At 37.1% G+C, this 22,867-nt stretch overlaps 1 protein-coding gene across 10 annotated transcripts in view; it reads left to right on the forward strand.

Moving 5' to 3' along the window:
• PTBP3 (polypyrimidine tract binding protein 3) overlaps positions 1 to 22,867 on the forward strand; it is a 45,958-nt gene that overhangs the window by 21,972 nt on the left and 1,119 nt on the right. For 6 of the 10 annotated variants that reach the window (XM_041486304.1, XM_041486303.1, XM_041486312.1 and 3 more), the window contains 9 exons: positions 3,255 to 3,365; positions 5,481 to 5,655; positions 8,687 to 8,764; positions 9,419 to 9,549; positions 12,114 to 12,147; positions 12,781 to 12,873; positions 13,401 to 13,617; positions 14,679 to 14,756; positions 15,449 to 18,252. In XM_041486304.1, the coding sequence (XP_041342238.1) occupies positions 3,255 to 3,365; positions 5,481 to 5,655; positions 8,687 to 8,764; positions 9,419 to 9,549; positions 12,114 to 12,147; positions 12,781 to 12,873; positions 13,401 to 13,617; positions 14,679 to 14,756; positions 15,449 to 15,581 (1,050 nt within the window). In that variant the 3' untranslated portion in view covers positions 15,582 to 18,252. Of the gene's footprint in view, positions 1 to 3,254; positions 3,366 to 5,480; positions 5,656 to 8,686; positions 8,765 to 9,418; positions 9,550 to 12,113; positions 12,148 to 12,780; positions 12,874 to 13,400; positions 13,618 to 14,678; positions 14,757 to 15,448; positions 18,253 to 22,867 lie in introns of those variants that run through there. The other 4 variants (XM_041486309.1, XM_041486308.1, XM_041486310.1 and 1 more) reach the window with 4 other exon arrangements.

Raw genomic sequence — 22,867 nt, forward strand, 5'->3', positions numbered from 1 at the left:
TAGTTCCTTGCTAAGGAGGCAGCAACAAATTTGAATTGTTAATTCTGCTTTCATGATGGGCTAGTGAAATGCTGAATGTTATGAACTTTTGAGTCCATATTTTAGCACTCTTTCTACTGAGTAACCTTGATAGTTTGCTTGATATTTAGGGTTTTATGTTCACTTTTATACCTCAGTGCAGGTGGTGTAATATGCAAATTGCTTGTTCAAATCAAATGTTTTTGATTGTTCATCTTTGGAATGGCATTTGACTACCTCTCTAAGCTTAGAATAATGGTAGGCTGTAATTATGAAAGACTACTATAACTTCTGCTAGGGTTTGGGTTATGCTGTTGAAAGCTCTCAGTTAAAAAATAACTTTAAGACCACTTCTTTGCTTCCAGAAGATTTGTTGTTACTTTACAAATATTGCAAAGTTTTTCATTCTTGAAACTTTTGTAATTAGTAGTAATTTATGCAGTAAAAACCACGCCCCACATATGAGTTTCTTAAATAATACAAATTAGAATAACTGGGATAATTTTGTAGGAACCTGCAGTCTTGGAAGATTCTTTTCCTGCTCTGCTAAGATCTCAAACAATAGTTGTTTTTAGCAACACTCTGTTTTAGCTCTTACCTCTTAAATTTTTCTGTTTCTCTGTATTTCCTCACCATGATACTGATTAACTAGTGTACATATTAGTTGCCACTTGGATCTAAACCTTTGTGTGTGTCTTTGAGTTACTCGCTCGTTACTGAGCCTGTGCAAATACTATGTCACCTGCTTAGGATTATTACTGCGTTCAGAATAACCTCAGAACAAGCTCCTGTGGTTATGGGAGCTGTACTAGTTCTAAGAATACAAAAGCAAAGAGGAAATTCATACTAATTTACTTTCATTTGATTTTAGTCTACTTCAGTGCACCACAACTATATTTTCAGTATTTGAATTGCTCTCAACTACTTTTCCAATATGTCTTGAAAATTTAGTAATATTTGAAAAGGGGTCTTATTTGGAGTTCTTAATAGGACACAATCTCCTCTAATTAAAGCAGCACTTTGTACCCAATAGCTACAATCTAACTTTGTGTGGTAAGGTTAATGAAAATGAGTATTTTCACCGACAGGCATAGCATCTTATGGAACACTAGTAAGCAAGCTGTCATCCCCTACTTGGATTGTATTTTGTAAGTTGTTTTACCTGTCAAAAAAATTAACTTTTTAAAATCACAATTTGCCTTAAAATATTTATCATAAGAAGCTGAAAATTCAGTGTTATCTTTGCAGAAACAAAGTTGATATATACAGTGTGTTTAGGTTTAAAATCAAACAGGAAGGAATACATTAAATTTCATTACTTTAAAAAGGTCTGTTAAGTTTTCTGGATAAACATGGAAAAATATATGTTGAGAAGGTGTATTTAGGCATTTCTTAAGAGGAAGTGATTTATGAACAGGAACTCAAAGACTAATTTTAAGTTGCTGTGAAAAGGTTTTTGTTCTGTTTTCTACGACTAAATGATGCCTTCAGCATTAAAATCTCGTTTCTGAGAGATGAAGAAACTGGGTCCAAATGGTTGGGACATTAGTCTTGTATCACTGATTCTAGCCTAAGAGGCTGTCAAGAGATGGTTATACTTATCTAAGGCCTTTCTTTCTATTGCAGGTTTAATATTTCTCAGGGGTTTCTGCTTTCCTTACTTTGCATTGATTCTAACAGTTTGTTTGAAAACTAATCATATTTCTCAAACTTACCTTTCCTCTTTGACTGGACATTTTTTTCCTGCACTTGCATGATACATCCTAGCTTTATTTTTGTCCTTGCTCTTTGTGGCATAGCTTTTGTTTAAACATCTTCCTGTAATGCGCACTCTCATTTGGAATGTGTATATATTTAAATTCAGCCTTTACAAGTATTTCTGCAATACTTAGGTTTGCAATAAATCAAATACCATTTGATTAAAGTATAGGGGTAGGTTCAAATCTAGGTCTTTGTCTTGCTTCTTTCCTCGCTGTTTTCTAGTCTAGGCAGTGGGTCTTAATAAGTGCACAAATTATTTAAGTTGTATTTCATTCAACAGATTTGCGGAATTTATCTAATGTACAGAACATAAAAGTGGATGTCTTGAAATGTAGTTTACAGTTCCCATCTCAACTGACTTCCAGTAACAAGGAATAATATTTATAGAAATAGACAGATCCACCAGGTCAACAGGTGGCTCTGTTGTGTACTTGAATAAATTTTGGTGTTTTTGACCATGGGATAATCTATTCAACACCTGTTCCACTGACACCTGATGTGATGTGCCTTTCTCAGCGGGGAAAAAGGGTCCTAGTGTAGGAGATAGTGGGGCTTGTTGACGGCTTTAAACTAGCTTGGAACAGAGAAGGGTAATGTGTATAAGCTAGAGAACAAGAGGCTGCAGAGCAGCACTGTGGAAAGGGACCTGCACATCTCGGTCAATGGCAAGTTGAATATGAATCAGCAGTGTACAGAGTCTAGAGGGGGAAGCCTTATGGGGAGTGGCTGAGGGCACTAGGTCTGTTCAGCCTGGAGGAGATTGAGGGGCGACCTCCTTGCAGTTACAGCTTCCTCAGAGGGGAAGTGGGAGGAGCAGGTACTGATCTCTTCAGTGCTGTGACTTCAGTGTTGTTCACCTAGTGACAGGACTTGAGGAAATGGCGTGAAGCTGAGTTGGGGAATGTTTAAGTTGGATTGGAAAAGGTTTTTCACCCAGAGAGTGTTGTGCTCTGGAACAGGCTCTTCAGGGAAGTGATCACAGGACCAAGCCTGACAGAGTTCCCAGAAACATTTGGACAATGCCCTCATGCACATGATCACTGTGATTCTGTGGGGTGTCCTGTGCAGAGCTGGGAACTGGACTCAGCTGATGATCCTTGCAGATCCCTTCCAACTCCATGTGTTCTGTGATTCTGGGACTTGTGAAGTCCATTTCTCAAACCTCAGCTCTGATTTGTAATTCACAATTCTTCTGCAGACACTTGACAAGTGCTTGTTTGGACTGTCCTTCTTGTTTACTTGATTAGACATTGCTAATTCTTTAAGGAAATTTTGTACTTCTTTCCTGTCTTCTGTAGCTTTTCTTTAATTATTTTTTTTACCTGATACAAAATTCTGAGTTCACACAATTTTATTTTTGTTCGGCTCTCACAACAGAAATATTTTTCAGAAATTTATTTGGAATATTAAATGCTAGTTTTTAGTGTGCATGAATTACTCACTGCTTCTTAAAGCCCATGTTCTTTCCCTAACAGATTTTCTCTAAATTTGGCTTTGTCTTGAAGATTGTCATGTTCCATAAGAACAATCAATTTCAAGTTCTGCTCCAGTATGCTGATGCAATGAATGCATATTATGCCAAAATGGTAAGTATAGTGTATTCAGCTTGATTTTGTTTGTTTGTTGGGGGGTTTTCCTTGCTAAGGGATAGGGGAAGCATTAGGAATATTTTGACTGTTAGAATGGTGAAAAATCACGAAGTTAACACTCTTGTTGCACATGAATAACTTTGATATCTCTCTTTATTTAAGAGAACAGCACTCTATCATCAGCTGCAAACAAATCTGTAGCATATACTCCAGGACCTGCATGAGTCTGTCAAAATGAAAATCATTGATAATAGTCTCTCTCAGTCTTCTTGAGGCTGAGCAGGCCCAGCTCCCTCTACTTTTACTTGTGAAAGAGATGCTTCAATTGCTTAGTCATCTTTCTAAGTCTACACTGAACCCATTCCAAGAGCTCCATGTCTCCCTTGGGCTGAGTTGCCCACACCTGAACACAGCAGTTTAAATGTGGCCTCGCCAGTGCTGAGTAGAGGGGCAGGATCACCTCCTTTCTCCTGCTCACAATGTTCTTTATAATGCTGCCCAGGATGCCGTTGGCCTTCTTGGCCACAAGGACAGATTGCTGGCACACAGGTATCTTGTGGTCCACAAAGATACACATTCTTTGTAAGGCTGCTTTCCAGTAGATCAGGCCCTAGTCTGTGTTTTCCACTTGCTTTTGATGAATTTCAGAAGGTTCCTCTGTGCCCATCTCTCCAGGCTGCTGGAATCCTTCTGAAGGGCTGCTCAGCGCTCTGGGCTATCGGCCACTCCTCCCAGCTTTGTGTTGTCAGGAAATTGCTGAGGAGGCCTCTGCCCCTTCATCCAAGTCATCTTTAATTCTCATATAAAGGGAGCAGGAGGTAATAAATAGTCAGATATGTAGAAAAGCTTTAGCAATCCTTTCATGACACCTGTGATTCAAGTCCCAGAGAGGCAGACTGGAGACCTTTTTAGACCACTGGTCAGGTCAGCAGATGGGTGCCTCTGCTGTGGCATCACCTACAATTCTACACCACTTCTGGGGGTTACTGGCACAGGATCTGCCCGCTCTCTTGTTTCACTTGAAGTCATGCCTAGGTCTGGGACTTATATTGGAAAACACCATTGAGTCCAATGATAAACCTAATGCTGCCAAACCTAATTCTGAACCATGTTCTGAAGCACAACATCTGCACATCTTTTAAGTACCTCCTGGGATGGTGACTTCACCACTTGTCTGTTCCAATGCCTGATAATCCTTTTGATGAAGAAATTTTTCATAATATCCAGTCTAAACTCCTGTTGCAGAACTTGAGCCTATTTCCTCTTGTCATGTCACTTGTTTCATGGGAGAAGAGACTGACTCCTACCTTGCTACATCTTCCTTTCAGGCAATTGTAGAGAACAGTAAGGTCTCTCCTGAGCCTCCTTTTCCGCAGGGCAGACAACCCCAGCTCCCTCCAGCACTCCTCATGGGACTTGTGCTTCAGATCCTACATTAGAGTCCCTCATGTAAGGGTCAGTTCACGCAGTTAAAATTTCCAAATTAGTATTCCTATTACCATCCGATACTGTGTGTTGAGTGGGAGAGAAGTAAGACTAGAGACATAAGAAGTTAAGTCATGCTTAAAGCTGTGTTTTGTCCACTTGGCACAAGGTGATATACTACTAACTAGTAGACTACACTAGAGGTTTAGGTAAAGATAGTTGCAGCATAATTGTCTACTTGGTGTTTAAAAAGAGGGCTTAATACCAGAAGGTGAATTACTGTTTGGATTCAATTACAAGGTGAAAACTTTGTAATGGTGGAGTGGTTTGAATGAGAAGCAACTTTTAAAGGTCATCCAGTCCAATCCCCTGGAGTGAGCAGGGTCAACTTCAACTAGATCAGGTTGCTCAGAGCCCTGTCCAGTGGGCATCAGCCTCCTCTCAGGGCAACCTGTGCCAATGTTTCATCACACTCTTTGCAAAAACTTCTTCCATATAGCTAATCCAAATCAACCCTCCCAATTTAAAATCATTACCCCTTGTCCTATGCCAACCTGCCCTACTATCTGTCCTGATCTTTCTTATAGGCCACCTTCAAGTCCTGAAAGGCCGCAATAATAATATAAACTTACAGCGATGGCTGACATGATGTGTTTTATCTCTGAAAATGTAATTATTTTTCTTCAGGCTCTGGATGGCCATTGTATCTACACTGGCTGCTGCACTCTGCGTATTGATTTCTCCAAGTTTACTAAGCTAACGGTGAAGTACAACAATGACAAAAGTAGAGATTTCACTCGCACTGACCTTCCTTTTGGTGATGGCCACCGAACTGTAGAGACATCCTTATCTGCTCCTTTTGGTAAGAAATCTTCACTTCTAGTGCTAAATACACACAGAGATCATAATTTTTATGTCACATCTATGCTGATATGGCTTCATATCAGGTTCATAGAGGGGTAAATTTTTCATACATTTTGTTTTGCAATGCCCAGTAAAATTCGTATGGAAAGCATGAAGTCAGAGTCATGGTAAATGAATATCTGAAACAATAACATGAGGAATACTAGTGGGCGAATTTTAAAGTGTTGTAAAAAAAGCTATAAAATACTACTAAAATGCTGTGAAATTGTATCATTAGTACAAGTAATGTAGTAAATATTGCATATCAGAATTGAAGTCATCACAAATTGACACTGGCTACCTAAAGCTGCTTGAAAATAAGTGTTTTAAGAGTATTAGCTCTTATTTGTTGATATTTTAGGGTAATTGAGTGCTCCAAGAAACAAAACTGTAAGAAAATCCGAAATTCTGTACTTATTTATATATATCTATATTCATCTTTTAAAATATAAAATTTAAGAAATTTTCTTAAATTTTAGAAGTCATTTTGGCATAGAGGAGACAGTGTCTGCTTGAAGTGGCACTAGAGACACACAATTAGAGTGATTTTAGCTATTTTTCTCTCTCTCTAATGACAACTATTAACAATAATACACAGCTAAGAACTGTCTTAGCTGTTGAATAGGTATCTAAGTGCTGTCCAATTGATTATCACAGTAAAAAGTGTGGGAGAATAATTCCCTATTTTCCTTTATTTTTCTGTGGCAGCTAGGACAAATACTGGGTTTGGTTTGATTTTTTTGGATAGTTGAGTTAGCTTAGATTAGAATAAGAAAGTGAGTTGCACTCACTACTTTCTTGATTTTTGTCTTTAGTGCTCCCCTTAAATGCAGGCCTTGGATCTTTGTGTAATGGACAAATGTCATTACAGTGTGGGGCAGAGGAGGATGGTGGAATTTGCCATACAGCATTATAGAAATGTGCTGTTACAAGTCTAATATAGTCTAATTAATTAGACTTGCACTATTTGAAATGTCAGTGGAAGGGAAAGGTACAATTTGAGTAGTTTATTTCTGCACTTGCTTGTAGGGCAGAAATAAGAATGCTTTTGGAGAATAACACATGAACACTTCTCTTCTTCCCCCTCACGCTCCCAAGCTCCTCATTGCTAGGAGCCTTATTTTCCTTTACTGTAGGAATAAGAAGTGCTGGAGTAGGCTGATGTATTTGTCTGTGGTACATTCATAGTGAAGCAGCTGCACATTTATTTTAAAAAACAATAATAAACAGCTGTAGATGGGGAAAAATGTGCTTCCTAGCCTTTCTAGTGATGGCAACACACATATTGTCATTGGCATGTTCTGAGAAGCTTAGTTGCAGAACATGAGGAAAAGATGTTCTAAGCCATGTGACTACCTTCACTACTTCTTATTACTAATGGATGTATTTTTGATGTAAATTATAAAACAAAGCTGGTAATTGTCAAAATAATATATCTGGTTTTTATTGTAGGCTTGAGGTTATCTTAGTAGCAAAACGAAACTGTTTTTGAAACTTGTTTTTCTTCTTTTTTCTTTAATTTTCTTCTGCTTTCTGTGAAAAAGATACTGCACTATAAACAAACAGATTTTGTGCATATTTTGCATTTAAAGCGTTCTTACATCCACTGAGCAGAAATACCTGAATTGGCTTGCTTAGAAAGCTAGGCTGATAACCATGAAGCAAATTAATTTAAAACAAACAAGCAAACAAACCCAAAAAAGCCCAAAGAATGCTAGATCTTCCTGCATTAGCTCAGTTTGACAATTTTTACATTCCTGATTTTGGTATCAGAGTGCAACATGCAGGTCTTATTTGGCAGAATAAATTTCAAAGTTCTTGATCTATTTATTCATTAATGTTTCCATTACCGTTCTTGGTTTGTAAATAAGTGATTAATAACTATATTGCCAGAACTTGTCAGTATAATTTCCAAAATGTATTTGCTTGATTTGGTGTGATAAATGTGTTCAGTTTTTTGTATGACAGATACTTTTTTACCACAGATAAGAGGAGGTGTAATGTGATGCAGTATTCATGGGTACTTGATCTGTGGTGTCTGTTACATTTCTTTCTGTAATTCATAATATATACTTTTTTTGGTGTTATGTTATCCCTATTGATAATCATTTGTTAGTAGCTCTATTTTAGTCAGTGTAGAGGTTTGAGCAGTAAAACAGACATATTACCAAGCTTGTAGAATGTTTTCTAATTATACATGCCCCATTTGAAAAAAATAAAATCTGGTGTGTCCTTACATACGAACGAATCCACAGCTCAAGCTTTTATCTAACTGCTTAGAGCACAGCTTTGTGAGCTACCCTGGGTAGCACTTGACTCCACATACTAATGTGGAAATCACTGAGCTATCTTTGATGCTGGGACTCTCCATATGTTGTTATTCCAAATCTGGTTAATGCTTGTGATTTCCAGGGGAACTATAAAAAACACTGGTTATTTATAAGTTACACAAACTGGGAAAGTACATCTCCTTAAAAAGCAGAATATATATGCTTTATGCATTTCAGCAGCTAGTAAAATTCAGAACCTCAGATTAGTTGTGGAAGTTTGTGTTGTTTAGCTTGTACTGATCTTAGTATTCAGGAGTTGTATCTCATCATTGCAAAACATCTTTGACTGTATTTACTTGCAGAAAATTTCTAGTATGTCCATTGTGTGAATAGAAACCATTGAACACAGGCTTTAATGGATACTAGTCTCTGCTGTGCTTTCCTATTCAAACTTCTCTAATTTACGTTTTGCCCAGACTTCATTTTAGAGAGGAATGTTGAGGCTGACCAGAATATTTGCCTTCAAAAGTGGCTATGTTGTCTTTGTTCAACATAGAATCTTGGATTTCAATGAGAGTTTTAACCCGGAAAGTTTTATAAACATCTGGAATCACATATAAAGTCAAAATAGCAATACTGGTAGCTGATTCTGATTGCTGAAATCTCTTTTGTTTTCCAAAACTTTTAATATCTGCTTTAAAAAATGTCTGTTCTCTCTAGCCACCCAAAATACCGTATTTCCATCATATACAGGGCCTCCTGGGTTTGCCCCAGCCTTGGGCTTTCCTCAGGGAGCTGGTAAGTTTGTTTTCTAAAAATGTGGTGTTTGTAGTTATGGCTAGTGGCCCATCTGAATACATCCATTCTGAGCCATTTGTTTTAAAATATAGCAATCAGAACACATTATTAATTTGAGTAATTGTAACTCTTTTCATATATATACTCAATAAAATAATTTTCTGTAATAAAAACAATATCCTGATGTAGTTTATCATTCAATAAGCAAAGAACCTAAATGCCATGATAAAGATTACCTGTAAGAGAGGAAATTAAGCATTTATTTTTTTCTCAGAATCATAAAACTGCTATAACATTCAAAGCAAATTGAGGGAAGTCTCTGCTTTTCTGGCTATCAAGTGAGAAATATATAATTTTTTAGACTGTGATCTTTCCCTTTCTAGCACAGGATAAACTTGTGTGCTGTATTATTTTTTTTCTTTCTTGGGCTTCAATTTATGTCCCTGTTTGTTTGGGTCTATTTGTGTAGCTGAATATTTCTTTTTTCTCTGAAAGGGAGATGATTCCTGCTTTATTGGTCAGATACTAGTAATAACTAAATTCCTTAAAATAATTTTTAAATTGGATATTGATGGTTTTGCCAAATACAACCTGCTTGTGTATTCTTCCTTATCCACTTCGAGATGTCAAGTGATGCTATTTATACCTTTCCAGGTCCTTCTGCTCTGCCTGTTCCTGGAGCACTTGGTCCTCTCACGGTCACCACATCAGCAGCACCTGGACACATGACTGTTCCGGGTATTCCAGGAAACTCTGTTTTACTAGTCAGCAACCTCAACCCTGAAGTAAGTTTGATTGGTGGAACTGATGTAAATGTCACCTTGTACCAACTGCCAGAATCCTTGCAAACTGACATTAGCTGAAGGAGTAAGAGAAATTGTCTATGCTGATGATATAAAAAACAGGACATATCTATATTTGTTGTAGGTAGTTAGCAATATAGGTGAGGTTTAAAAACTCCCATCAAGCTGTGAAAAGCTTCCTAACATAATTTACTTTTGAAACCCTATGTTTGCAGTGTAGCTAGTAATTAGAGAGAAGTCTGTGATCAACTGTAAGAAATGTTTGAAGATGTAAACAACATACATATGATAATTTACTGGTATCTGTTAGTATGACTCCTCTGTGTGGTTTCTTATCTGTAAAGAAGGCAATCCTTATCTGTAAAGGATTTTTCCTTACATTTTTTAAAAAACAAGGAATTAAATGGAAAGGAGGAAACAGAAAAAGAGATAAAAGCATGCCAAATCAAGTACCTTTCTAAACATGTGTAGGATCTTTCTAGTTTTGCAGCTTTGAGATTGAAGAAAAAGAACACGGGTACATTATGTTATTGACATCACTCTACATGTATTTTTAACAGTTATAGTAAGTACCCATGTTCACTTTTCATGGTACCACACAGATGCTTTTTCATATGGTGGCAGTAAAATTACCAAGGACAACTTGGAAAGTTATTTTTGTAGTGGAAATGACATAGGCTGGTCTATAATCTTCTTTGTGTTATTCAAACAGTGATCAGTTCTTAATTGAAAAGAACATACATCTTCTTAAAAAATTAAACAAGCTTTAACAGGGCCCTGACTTAAAACACAGTTCTTTTTGACTATTGATAAGCAGCAATGTAAAATTCTTGTTGCACACACTCCATACATTTCCTTAACTGTAAAACTGTTAGAAGTTGTTGGCGAAATTGAAGTTATCTTCATATTCTGAGGTTTAAAAATCTGTTCACCAGTTTCTTTAAGTAATTGTTCTGTTTCCGTTTGCGTACTAACAGCCAAATTCATAGCAAGCATCAAAAACCCAGCTGTATATAGGGCTGTAAGACAAGTCACTTTTTCTTTGATTTTACAATATATATCAGTGAGTTTCTGATGATGGCTGCAGATGTGCTTTCTGCAGCTGACTATTTTCTGAATCTGAAAGGAGCCTGCCTCTTAAAAATAAGCATATGTGGACCATAGGTCAGAGCTCTTTTTAGGACATTGATGCTTTACATAGTATGAATCATAGCTAAGGATTCATAGAGAACTTAGTGCTGTAAAGCATGATACAATACCAATGTATTAAGTAATGCTCAACTTCTTAAAAGGATTAAAATAAGAATGTACTACAAAATTAATTGTTGAAAATATATTTCTTGGCAGTTTTGTAGCACTTGTTCTTCAGTATTGGTTGTCTGACCCCTGTCACTCCTTTTTCTCTGTATAGAAAATCTGGTTGACCTTATTTCAGTTCATATTTCTCTCCTGGTTTCAGTGTGCATTTTAACATTCCTTCATGACTGGTTTTGTCTTTCATTCTCCTCCCCTCCTTTGATTTTTAAGTAGAAATATTTCAGTCTCATTTGAATAAGAAATTTCTTTTTAAAAACAGAAGTCTCTATCCTGAATTTAAATATTTGGGCCAGAAGAATAAACACTTGATGAATTTAGATTTTACATTGATAGTAATTGTTCTCTGCCACTAAATGCTGATGATAAATGGGTATGGCCTTACACTTAGGCTGCAATATCTTCTGTTCTTGAATAATGTAGGTATGTTTGGTACACATTCAAGAAGTTGAGTTGAGAAGGAATAGGGATAGAGAGTGTGAGTAGCGCTTCTGATATGCAGGTATTTTTAGAACTCATTACTGGCAAAACCTTTGCCTCAGCTGAAAAATTTTGGCTGCATTACATTGTAAATTGTCTTCTTTGGTAATTGGCACACAAGATTTGTATTGAGAGTCACTGAAGAGAAATTTACCTTTCTGTTCACAGCTTCTAATTGAATACAATTTAAATACCACTTGCTATATGCTTCCGACATAAACAGTTAAATACTCTGTGTCTCCCTTTAGAATGTCATGGCCATGTACAGGGATGGGGACAAAATTGAAGACAAAGCAAACACATTTTGAAGCAGCTGGGTTTATTTTTGTTGGTATTGTCTGTTGTTTACAAAATGCAGAGGAGTTCGTTAATACTTTATTTTTAATTTAACCAGTGACTTTCATTCTTTTCACAGAATGAGCAGGTAGCTTAGAAAGGATAAGGTCAAATAATACAGCTACTTAGAAAACTAATAGCTTCTGCAGCATGACAGAATGAGTCTTGAGTGATAAAAATGTATCAGCTGAAGTGTTTGCTTGTTTACATATTTTACATGTGTATAGCAAATGTGTACTAACAAGAGTGCCATACACTGTGATTATTGCAGGGAATGGCTTTTGGAGAGACAGGTTTATGTATTAGTATGCAGCATCTCTTCCATTTTTTTTTATTTGTTTACCATGCACTTATAGAATAGATGTCTTCATTTGCATGGCTTTAGAAATAATGTACTCATTTTATCATTTAAACAGGCCATCACACCTTATGGACTTTTCATCCTATTTGGTAAGATATGTCAAATATACCTTGACAAACCACAGGGCTAGTGGTCCTTTTTATTTATCTGACCCATGCTGGTTAATTCAAACTCTGTTGCTCTGTGCATGTCCAGGAAATACACTGAGAGAATGCACTGGTTTTAAAATGGCAGTAAGTTGAGGCATTACTTAAAAGCCACAGATACCAAAATGGCAAAACAGTTAGTGTCAGAAGAATTTTGATGTGTGGTCCAATTTGTTTACTACAAAAAATGGGAAAGCAAAGTAAGATAAAAAAATGGAGGTTGCATCAGAGGAAATGCTGTGCAGAATTGCCTCGTACATTAGTAGCAGGGGACAGTGTTGGGTAGAGTAATATTTTAATAAGCCTCTGTTAAGAGGACTTTGGCAACTGTTGCACTATTTGAAAACTGAACATAAACATGCAGTAGTATGACTGGGATCTGGGGAATTTTCCTCCACTTAAGAGCCCCAGAATATAATAAACAAACTTTAAAACACTCCTTGAACTAATATTCTAACCAACCTGTTTAATGAGGTATTATTATTTGTAACACTAATGTTAGTCAAAAGAAACAGACTTGGCATTCTGCTTTTCATAATAGTGTTCTGAAAAAATTTCCTTTCTGGATTTCCACAGGTGTATATGGTGACGTGCATCGTGTGAAAATCATGTTTAAGAAAAGAGGAATTGCTTTGGTTCAGATGGCAGATGCAACCCAAGCTCAATTAGGTATTGATTTTTAAGGCACAGTTATGCTTCAAGCTAACATGAGTTTAATATAAAGGAAGAGTTTTTAATCTGTCAGACAGGCATAAACAAATAAAATTCATCACTGAGCTGCCTTACTACATGCAAACTTTGATAATACTCTTACTGGTTTTAAAAAAATAGTCTATGAATCTCAATTTAGTAAACAATAGAACTAAAACATACAACTCTCCTGTCATTTATTTTAATAATGCATTATATTATTTTCCTGTAATTTATCTTATATCTACCTATTTAAGAATGATCAACTGATCTGTATTGAAATGCTGTTTTGCATTTTTTTTGGCATTTGAACTGGAGATTATATTATATCCTTATACCTTTTTAAAATGTAATGTTGTGACATAGCCCACCTGGTAGATGTGGAAGTTGCAATTTAAATTTAGAATGTGAAATCTGACACTAAGTAGAAAACAGTATTAGTATTCAAAGAATTGTCTTTTCTTCCTTCCATTAATTCCTGTTCAAATTACATTTCCACTGGTTAGCTATCAACTACTTGAATGGACAAAAGCTTTATGGAAGGGTCATGCATACTACTCTTTCAAAATATCAGACAATTCAACTTCCTCGTGAGGGACAAGAGGACAAAGGTCTGACAAAGGACTATAGCAATAGCCCTTTACATCGTTTTAAGCATCCCTGCTCCAAGAATTTTCAAAATATCTTTCCTCCATCTGCAACCTTGCATCTGTCCAACATCCCGTGAGTATCGGCATGTGTCATCTTCTTGGAAAGGTATTTTTTAGGTGGTGTTGTCAAGTTAAAAAGTCTAACATAAGTTTTGATTTTCTTTCCTTGGCCTTTTACAGTGCATTCTGTTGTGGGTCATTCTGGTATGTTATTAACAATAAGTGGATCTTTTAACTGTCCCGTTTTTATCATTAGCAAAGAGGATAACTGAAGGAATTATCTTCTTTGAGTTTTTAATAGTCTTTCATACTCTCAATTTATATTTTCTTGAGAGTATGCTTTTGGTTTTTGACATGTTAAATCATATCACAAATTTTCACAAAGGTTAATGACGTGTTTTTTGAGGTAATGTACATGACAACAAATTAATCACTGATACTGTTATTTAATATAGATACAGTGTTTAATAATTCTAATACTTTTTAAAGAACATCTTCTACAGAATTCAGATCTCTTACAGTGAGGGCAAGTTGTGAGAAAGTAAAAAGTATTTAGTGTGCTCTTTAAGACTGAAATAATCTTTTTAATGTCTAGAATATTATCAGTAGTGTGTGGAGTAACAGCCAAACATAAGTTTTACAGGCTTCTCATCTTTGGCAGCTGTGCAGGGAGGAAAAAAGGAAACTATGGAATTTTGCTACAGTAAGAAAGTAAATTATAAGACACTTTCAAAACAGCTTTTTGAAAACAGCTTTTTGAGTAAAACAAAAATCTTTGAAAATTGAAAATTTTGAAAATATGTGATGTGCACAAAGTGCAAGATGAAATGTATTCCTTAAGATTTTAGGAGATTTTTATGCAATCTGAATTGTACTGACAAAGAAACAGGGTTGGATGAAAATCAATAGATTGTCCAAATTATTTTTGTAGCACAATGTGATACTAAAATGTAGAGTAAATGCAAGTGTTTTGGGCTGAAGTGTTTGAGTTGATGGAGATAAACTTAAACAGCAAAAACTAGTTTAGAAGCCAAAATTGATATCTTGATATTATTACAGAACTCTCTGCTCTTCTACAAGTTGAGGGGAGTTTGTTTTTGTTTTGTTTGTTTGTTTTTTGTTGTTTTCAATTAGGCCTTCTGTTACTGTTGATGATTTGAAGAACCTTTTTACAAGTAAAGGATCTACTGTGAAAGGCTTCAAATTTTTCCAGTAAGTTCTCTTGTAAAATTGCTAAGGAAGCTTTCATCCTAGAAAATAGCTAATTGCTTTTTTGTGACTTTCTATGTGTATACAACTACAGGCAAAATTCTATGTATGTATAGCTATACATAAAAGTGGTACACCTATCACAATTTTTATGATACTTTGCCTTAAAATTTTAAATGGAATACTGGGTTAGCATAACGAAACTGAAAATATGCAGCCTTTTGACAAATTCACGTGCGTTCAAAGTAAAGCAAGTTCAAGGAAAGTAAATGCTCGCTTCTTTAAAAAATACAAGCTTTGTATTTGTAAAATGCCATATAAAAATGACAGTGATGACAATGTATCTACATTAATTAAGGTTAGTTGACAGTATTATTTTAGCACAATCATACTTGCTAGACTAATCCCATATATATGGACAATGCAATTATTTCTTAGAGGTCTTCAAGCCTTATTTTGACCTAGATTTTTGATGTCCAGTGTAACGAAAGAATGACATGACTTTAAACCATAGATTCACAAAATTTATGTAGTTTTTTTATCTTTGCATTTTAGCAGATGCATAAATAGCTCCAATTCTTTTGCTGTACAAGTGTGTGAGATATAGCTGCGAAAAAAACCCCACTTATGCCACTTTTCTGTGTTGGCTAGTGAAAATTTGGTTAGGATTAATAATAATTTTTATTGTTCTTCAGGAAAGATTGCAAAATGGCTCTTATCCAGCTGGGCTCAGTGGAAGAAGCAGTTCACGCTCTCATTGAGCTTCACAATCATGACTTTGGAGAAAACCAACATCTCAGAGTTTCCTTCTCAAAATCTTCAATCTGAATTTTATGTGAATTTTCCCTTTAAGGCTGCTGAATGTTTTCTGTAAAATCTTCAAAGAGAGACTGAGACAGCTCTGACCAGCTCTCTCTCTTAAAAGAAAAACCTCATTCATACACAAAGAATTAAGTAATGATTTTTTCTGATTCTAGCTGCAATTATGTCATCCATAGAAAGATTCTTCTGTGAAATCATTTTAGCAACAATATTTATCATCAAATTTCCTACTTGAAATTATATTTTGAGACCATCCTTTCAGCTTTTGTTTGAAATCAGCCTTACAAAACAATTTAGAGTGCTTTTGCAATGTACCAAACGAGTATGTTTAATGAAAAGGTAAACCTACTCTGTGCAGATTAAACACTAATTTGAAATGTGAAATAGTGCTTGGGTTTCTTGAAGAAAAGCAAACAGTAACTGTGAGTATCCTCTAAATAGTATTTATGTTACCAAGGTGTGTGTTCATACTTTGGCGAATCTTTACAAATAACTTGCTTATAAAAATAAAAAGTCTGTGCTGTTCTTATAGATTAAATTATTAGAGAAAAGGCAGTGCCTTCTCTCTGGAATAAAAGTATTTGACAAGTTTCTTCAAGGTGTGGAATTGGAGAATTAGTTTGACTTGACTGTGGGTTGGAAGTTGGATGTCCTATTTCTACTATGAAGGGATGTGTAACAGTACCTTGGAGAAAATAAAACAAGAAAATGCTCCTGATTAAAATATTTTTTTTACATTTCTCTAAATAATTAAATGTTTGCAATCTTATGGAAAATATTCAGGTCTGTGATGGTTTCTCAAGTTTTTAAGAAGTTATTTTTGCTAAGGTCGTCTTTCAGGGCAGAAAAATTAAACCTCGAGGTTTTTTACCACTCTACAGTCTAATACTTAAATTACTCTGTATTTACCTAATTTCTTATTTTGTGCCTTACTATATGTGTATGAATAGATTAGAGTGTTACCTAAGTATCTTGCAAAAATATTGTGGGCTTTGTGAAAATTCTCGTCTTGGTCTTTTTGTAAATGTTTTCCATGATAATTCAAGATATATTTTTTCATTAATTAATATTTTGAATTCTAGTTTCTTGCGCTTTCTTATGGAGATTGGATGTAGATGGGAATGAGGTTTCATTTGTTGTGAAATCATATAGGGATTCTTTAAGTTTACCTGGTTGCACTTCTCTGATGGTAGTTCTTCACTGATAAAAAATTCACACCAAAAAAAAATATACTAAAAAAACCAAACAAAACTATATAGAAGGGCCAAACAGCAAATCCAGTTAGTTTTTTGGATTTCATCTGACTTTTTGAGAGACACTGGCTGTATCAAAATATTCTTTTGGGTTTCTGCATTTCTTTATTTTTAATACTTTACAGTATTAAAGTAATAGAATACTATCATTCTTTCCTTCCTAAGTATGAAAAAATGTTTGATACTGAATCTTGATTCCTCTTTGGGGAATGAGCTGAGATGCAGTTAGGTTTTGCCATGAGTGTACAGATGAATAGTAATGACTTCTGATTGTATTTTATAAAGCTAAATTTCATTTTAAAAGCTTTTTTTCCCAGTATCGTCTTTCACATAAATTAATTGAAAATTAATTTAATTTTACTTAACACATTTTAAAGCCCTATTTATTTCATGGCATTTATTTACTTCTAACTATTGCAGAATTTGTTTCTGCTGTAATGTTTTGCCACTCATAATTGTTTTTGTTCATCTGAATTGTATGACTTTATCTTTCGAGAAGAAAGAGTATGTTTCTACCGTGATATGAATATCCTGTAGTGAGCTTTCTCAAATTTTCTCTCTGAATTATTTTTGCAAAATTAGCCTTATAGTAGCTTGCTAGATACTACCTTGATCTGTGTAAATTGATTACAGGTGTAGTGTTAAGGAAATTTCACTGCCCAGCCATCTGGGAGCCTCTCTGGCAGTCACTCTTGCACCACCTGAGCTGGGACTGAGGCTCTTCCCAGTTACAGCCCCCACATTCCCACAGTCAGAACAGGTTTCCATACTGGGTGGACCCCAGGTTTCCCATAGCAGTCTCAGGCGTCCCAACCATTAAAATAATTTCATCACAGCACAATAACAAACTAACAGCTCAAGCTGGTGTCTCTGAGGAGGGACCCTGAACAAAGGGACCCTGCCCTGGGCTTTCATCCCCTCAGCAGTCTAAGCATGGGAAGGTCTGGGATCGTCGGCTCCTGCCGTGTCCCAGTGTCCGGTCCCCTGGCTGGGCCACAGGTCCCGGGGCCCTTGTGTGCCCAGGGTCGGCTCTCCACGGCCTCTTTGCCTGGGCTGTCCCAGCCTGAGCTCAGCCTGCAGCTCCCACTGCACTGCACCCCGAGCTACCTCAGTGAACGTGTTCCTCAACAGTAGCAGCCAATCTGACTGCAGAGTTGTAGCTATAATAAGTGCTGTACAACACAACTATATAAATATGCAGAATGTACTATGTACTGGAAAGTTCAACTGGCTTAGGAAAAATATTCTCCTAAGGGATGTTATCTTTTGGATTTCACAGAATCACAGAATGGTGTGGGTTGATCTTCATGAGGTTCTCACAGTCTCACTGCTCAGTCTGTCCAGATCCTGCTGGATGGTATCCTTTCTTTCCAGGCGTGCTGACTGCACCACACAGCTTGATGTTGTCACCAAACTTGTAGAAGGTGCAGTTGATTCCACTGTCCATGTTACCCACAAGGCTGTTTAACAGCTCTGGTACCAGTGATTATCCTTACAGAACACTGCTCATTATTGGTCTCCACTTGGACATCAAGCTGTTGACCACAACTCTTTGAATGTGGCCATCCAGCCATTTCCTTTTCCAGCTAGAGGTCCACTCATCAAATCCATCTCTCCAGTTTAGAGACAAGGAAATTTTGAGACAGTGTCATGCTTTTTGCACAAGTCCTGGTAGATGATATCAGTTGCTCTTTTCTTATCCACCATTGCTGTAACTCTGTTGTTGGCCATTAAATCTGTCAGGCATGATTTGGCTTTAGTGAAGCCATCTACTTAATAATCTTACTGGGAACCATGTTGGGACTTCTAGACTTATACTTCCCTGGGTCTTTCTTACTTCCCTTTTTACAAAAGGCTAGGCTACATTTCCCCTTTCCAAGAAAAACTTTAGCTTTCACAGTTTGATAGACTTGAGCTGCTTAGAAAACCTCTTTCCCTCCCAGGCTACATGTTACTTCCACCCTCTGTAGCCTTTCTTTTAGTGTTTGAGTTCATCCAATAGTTCCTTGTTCATCTAATGCCATTCTGACATTTTTGCTTGACTTCCTTTTTGTTGGGATAATCACTTCTGAGCTTGGAGAAGGTGATCCTTTAATATCAGCCAGCTTTCTTGCATCTCTCTTTCTCCAGGGCTTTATCCCATGATACTGTATGAGGGAGATCCCAGAGGAGGCCAAAGTCTGCTCTCGTGAAGTCCAGGGTAGTGAGCTTTCTGTGCACCTTCCTTGCTGCCCTAAGGATCTCAAACTCCATTTCATGGTCCTTGCAGTCACGGCTGCCCTCAAGCTTCACATTTCCCACCAGCCCCTTCTTGTTGGGAAAAAAAGTACAGCATAGCACCTCCTCTCCTTGGCTCCTCCATCAATTGAAGAAAGAAGGTATCATCAATGCATTCCAGGAAGCTTCTGGATTGTTTATGTGCTGCTGTGTTGACAGATATTAGGGTGGTTGAAGTTCTCCATGAGGAACAACGTTTGTGTATGCTCTTCTCTGTAAGGAGCCTTATCTTCTCTGTCTTCCTGTTCAGACAATCTGTAGCAGACCTCCACTATAAAACCACCTTCCCTTGCCTGCCTTTAATCCTGATCCATGAACTCTCAAGTCAGCTCCTCATCCATCCCCAGGTGAGACTCCATGATCTCCAGCTGGTCATGGACGTAGAGGGCAACACCACCTCCTTGTCTACCCTTCCAGTCTTTCCTGAAGAGCCAATATCTTTCCATTTCAGCACTACTCTTTGGAGCCATCCCACTATGTGTCCATGACATACCAATGAGGTCATAGGCATGCCCACATGTCTAACTCTGCTTGTTTATTCCCCTTATGTGCTCTTGCATAGATGATTTGGAGTTGAGACCCTAATGAAGCTGACTTTTTGGCTGGAGTAGCTGGAATTCATTTGTGTTGTTCTTCTGGTCAGCTTTTCTGCTGACCTGTGATCCCTCTTCAGGCTCTGTGCATCTATTGCTGGCACAGGCACCAAAGTGATAGAAGTGGGGTGTGTCAGGACCCATCCCGACAATTGGTGGCATTGGTGCTTGGCACCAATTGGTGTTGGATGGAAACTGACTGTCACCATCAGTTTATCATCTTACATTACTTTCATACCTTTTCTCTCTGAGTTCCCACAGGCAGCTTCTCACAATACTGACTCCTCTTCCTCCTGCTTGGCCAGCTGACTCCTTCCTGTCCCTTTTACAACCACATAACCCTCACTGTCCCTTGCAGCACATGGTGACCCTCACTGTCGCTCACAGCACATGCTGACCCTCACTGTCCCTCGCAGCACATGCTGACCCCGACTGTCCCTCGCAGCACATGCTGACCCTGACTGTCCCTCACAGTTGCCCTTACTGGCTCTTGCACAACCACCTGCCCCTTACTGCTCCTCACAGCACAGCCAACAAACTGCAGCTCTCCTCTCAATCAGCTAACTCACTCTTTTATAACACTCATCCTTACTGGACATAGCTGTGCCGTATTAAGGGCAGGCCTGTCCCTACTCTTTGGTAATTAGTACAGCTGCAACTCAGGAATGAGATTGCCTTCAGCACTACCTCTGTTCTCCTACAATCCATCCTCTCACAGGGATGGACTGAGGTTCCCTTCCCCCTTGACATCTTTAGTTTAAAGGCCTCCTCACCAGCCTGGCAAGTCTGTGGCAGAAGATGCTCTTCCCTTGTTCTGACAGATGGACCCCATCAGCTCTCAGTAGACCCTGTTTCTGAAAGCAAGTCCCATGGTCAAAGCACACAGCCCCAGAAGCATTTGTTGATTCACTAGATTTGACTGGCCCTTTCAAACACCTTCCCTTTGACTGTGAGCATTGATGAAAACACTGCCTCTGGAATCTTGAAAATTTTTAACTTAGAAAAAATCTGAATGTTGGTATTTATTATGTTTGCTTTTTGGTTTTGTGGTACAAGTATTGTGTATCTTTTTTGATTCATCTTTATTCTCTGGTTTTGCAACCAAATTATTCTCGCCCACATACTTTTAGATTTGTGTGTCTCTGAAAGATGCTGCCTTTTAGGGAGATCTGCTTTTACAAGATTTGCAGATAAGCTTTGAAACTTGACAGTACACCTAAACATTTGCTTAGCAGTGTGAAGGCACTGGTTAAGGCTACTTTTTCCCTTTTAGTGTTCCACCTTGAATAATTGAAAGCATAAACCAAACACCTTAGTTATTACAATGCATTGTTAATGAAGAATCATGGCAGAAGGAATACTTTTTATACTTCATGCTTGACTCATTAGAGCCTGGTGCAGAAGCACAGTTGCATCTCAGTTCTTGATTCTCTAAAGCTCTTGATATCTGTGAAAAGAGAAAGATTTGGGAAAGAATGATATTCTAGAGTCTCACAGTGATGTGGATGGAATGGGACCTCCAAAGGCCTTAATCCTACCTTTCAGTCAGATCATAGACAACTTTAAGCAGTTACTCAAAAAATTGTCCATTGTAAATTAAAAAAAAAAAAAAAAAAATCAAATGGAGCAAATTCTCTGTTCTTTGCTGTTCCGTTTGGTGGTCCTCACTGTGAATTTCCTTCCTTAATATGTAACTAGGCTTTAAACATATTACATTCTATGTCTTTTGCCTTTTTCCCTGTTACCTGTGTAACTCTGAAGAGGATTCTGGCTTCATCTTCAGTATACTGTGGCCTTAAGCTGTTAAAGATATGTTTATAATTTCTTTAATGTATGTCATTAATTTCTGTTTGTGAAGTATCTGGTAATGTGCACAGTTTAAGTTGGAATTTGGGCACATGGTGGGATTCTTTGTGGCTGTCTTGTGCAGGGCCAGGAGGTGGACTCGATGATCTTTGTGCGTCCCTTCCACTTCCACATATTCTATGATTCTGTGACTGTATGGTTATGCCTCTTATGTGTCATGTCCTTGAATCAACTCTGAGTCGCCTCCTAGTCCATTTTTTTTTGATGGGTGCACACTTGGTTCAAAGTTAATAAGGTCTTTTTAACAACAGAGGAGCAGCTAAGTGCCTTTTCAAATGATCCTTGATTTGTTATATAATGGTAAAACTTCTGCTTCTTTTAATTTCTGCAGCACTCTTAAAACATGAGAACCAATTTCTGAAACTTTTATTTATAATTTGACTCAGCTGCCTTGTCTGCTGGTTCTCTAAGTTGCACTGGATTTGTGTACTGATAAATTGAGGTCCTTTTTATTCAGAAGATATTCCACATACCTGTGGAAGCTTGCCTATTTGTGACATTTTTCTGATTACAAGCAGCAAACCTGTGTTTGTGTGCCAAGAAAACTATTAGTCTTTGTGCATAGTAGTGCCAGTGAGGTCTGTCTGATCAAGTACCTTGCCTCTCCTCTGATTCATGTCAGTAGGAAAGTGGTAAGTTGGGGTTTTTTTAAGAGATGTAGACCTACTACTTACCATTTTATGCTGTTAGCTTATATTTCTGTTTCTCAAATAAGAGGTCAGCTGCCTACAAAAAGCATTGTTTTGCCTTAGCCTTTGGCCCTAATACATTGTTAGCTAGAGCACAGCTACCAGACTTAGTCTTGTGACTGTTGTGCTGAAACAACAGTCAGATTGCACAGAATTTTTTCTTTACATTAACTTTATCTTCTGTCTTCTGAAGTTTGGTTTGCTATATTGAAGATTGTTTGCCTGCTCTTTTCAAAGCAAATCCTAACAGAATATTAAATTTCTGAAGTATTTAACTTCAGAGTTTTATTGATGGGGGATCTGATATATGAGCAAAATTGGACCAAAGTTTTTGTGCCTTCAGTAGTTTTATAGGTAGGGTTTTTCATATCTGTAGGTGTCTTAAGTATAATAAATACATTTTTCCCCTCTGGAAAATGTATATTTATATTGTGAAAAATTAATATTGTCTACTGACTATACAAGAAGTGAACTACAGCTGTTTCAATACAGATCTAATTATTCTACTGTCTTTCGCATTACAGGTTGGGGTGTTTTTGTTTTGTGGTTTTTTTTTTTTTTTTTTTTTTTTTTTTTTTTTTTGGTTTGTTTTTTTTTGTGTGTTGGGGTTTTTT

Source organism: Pyrgilauda ruficollis, unplaced genomic scaffold, assembly GCF_017590135.1.
Source record: "Pyrgilauda ruficollis isolate IOZ18807 unplaced genomic scaffold, ASM1759013v1 scaffold75, whole genome shotgun sequence".
In the NCBI taxonomy this organism is placed as follows: Eukaryota; Metazoa; Chordata; class Aves; order Passeriformes; family Passeridae; genus Pyrgilauda; species Pyrgilauda ruficollis.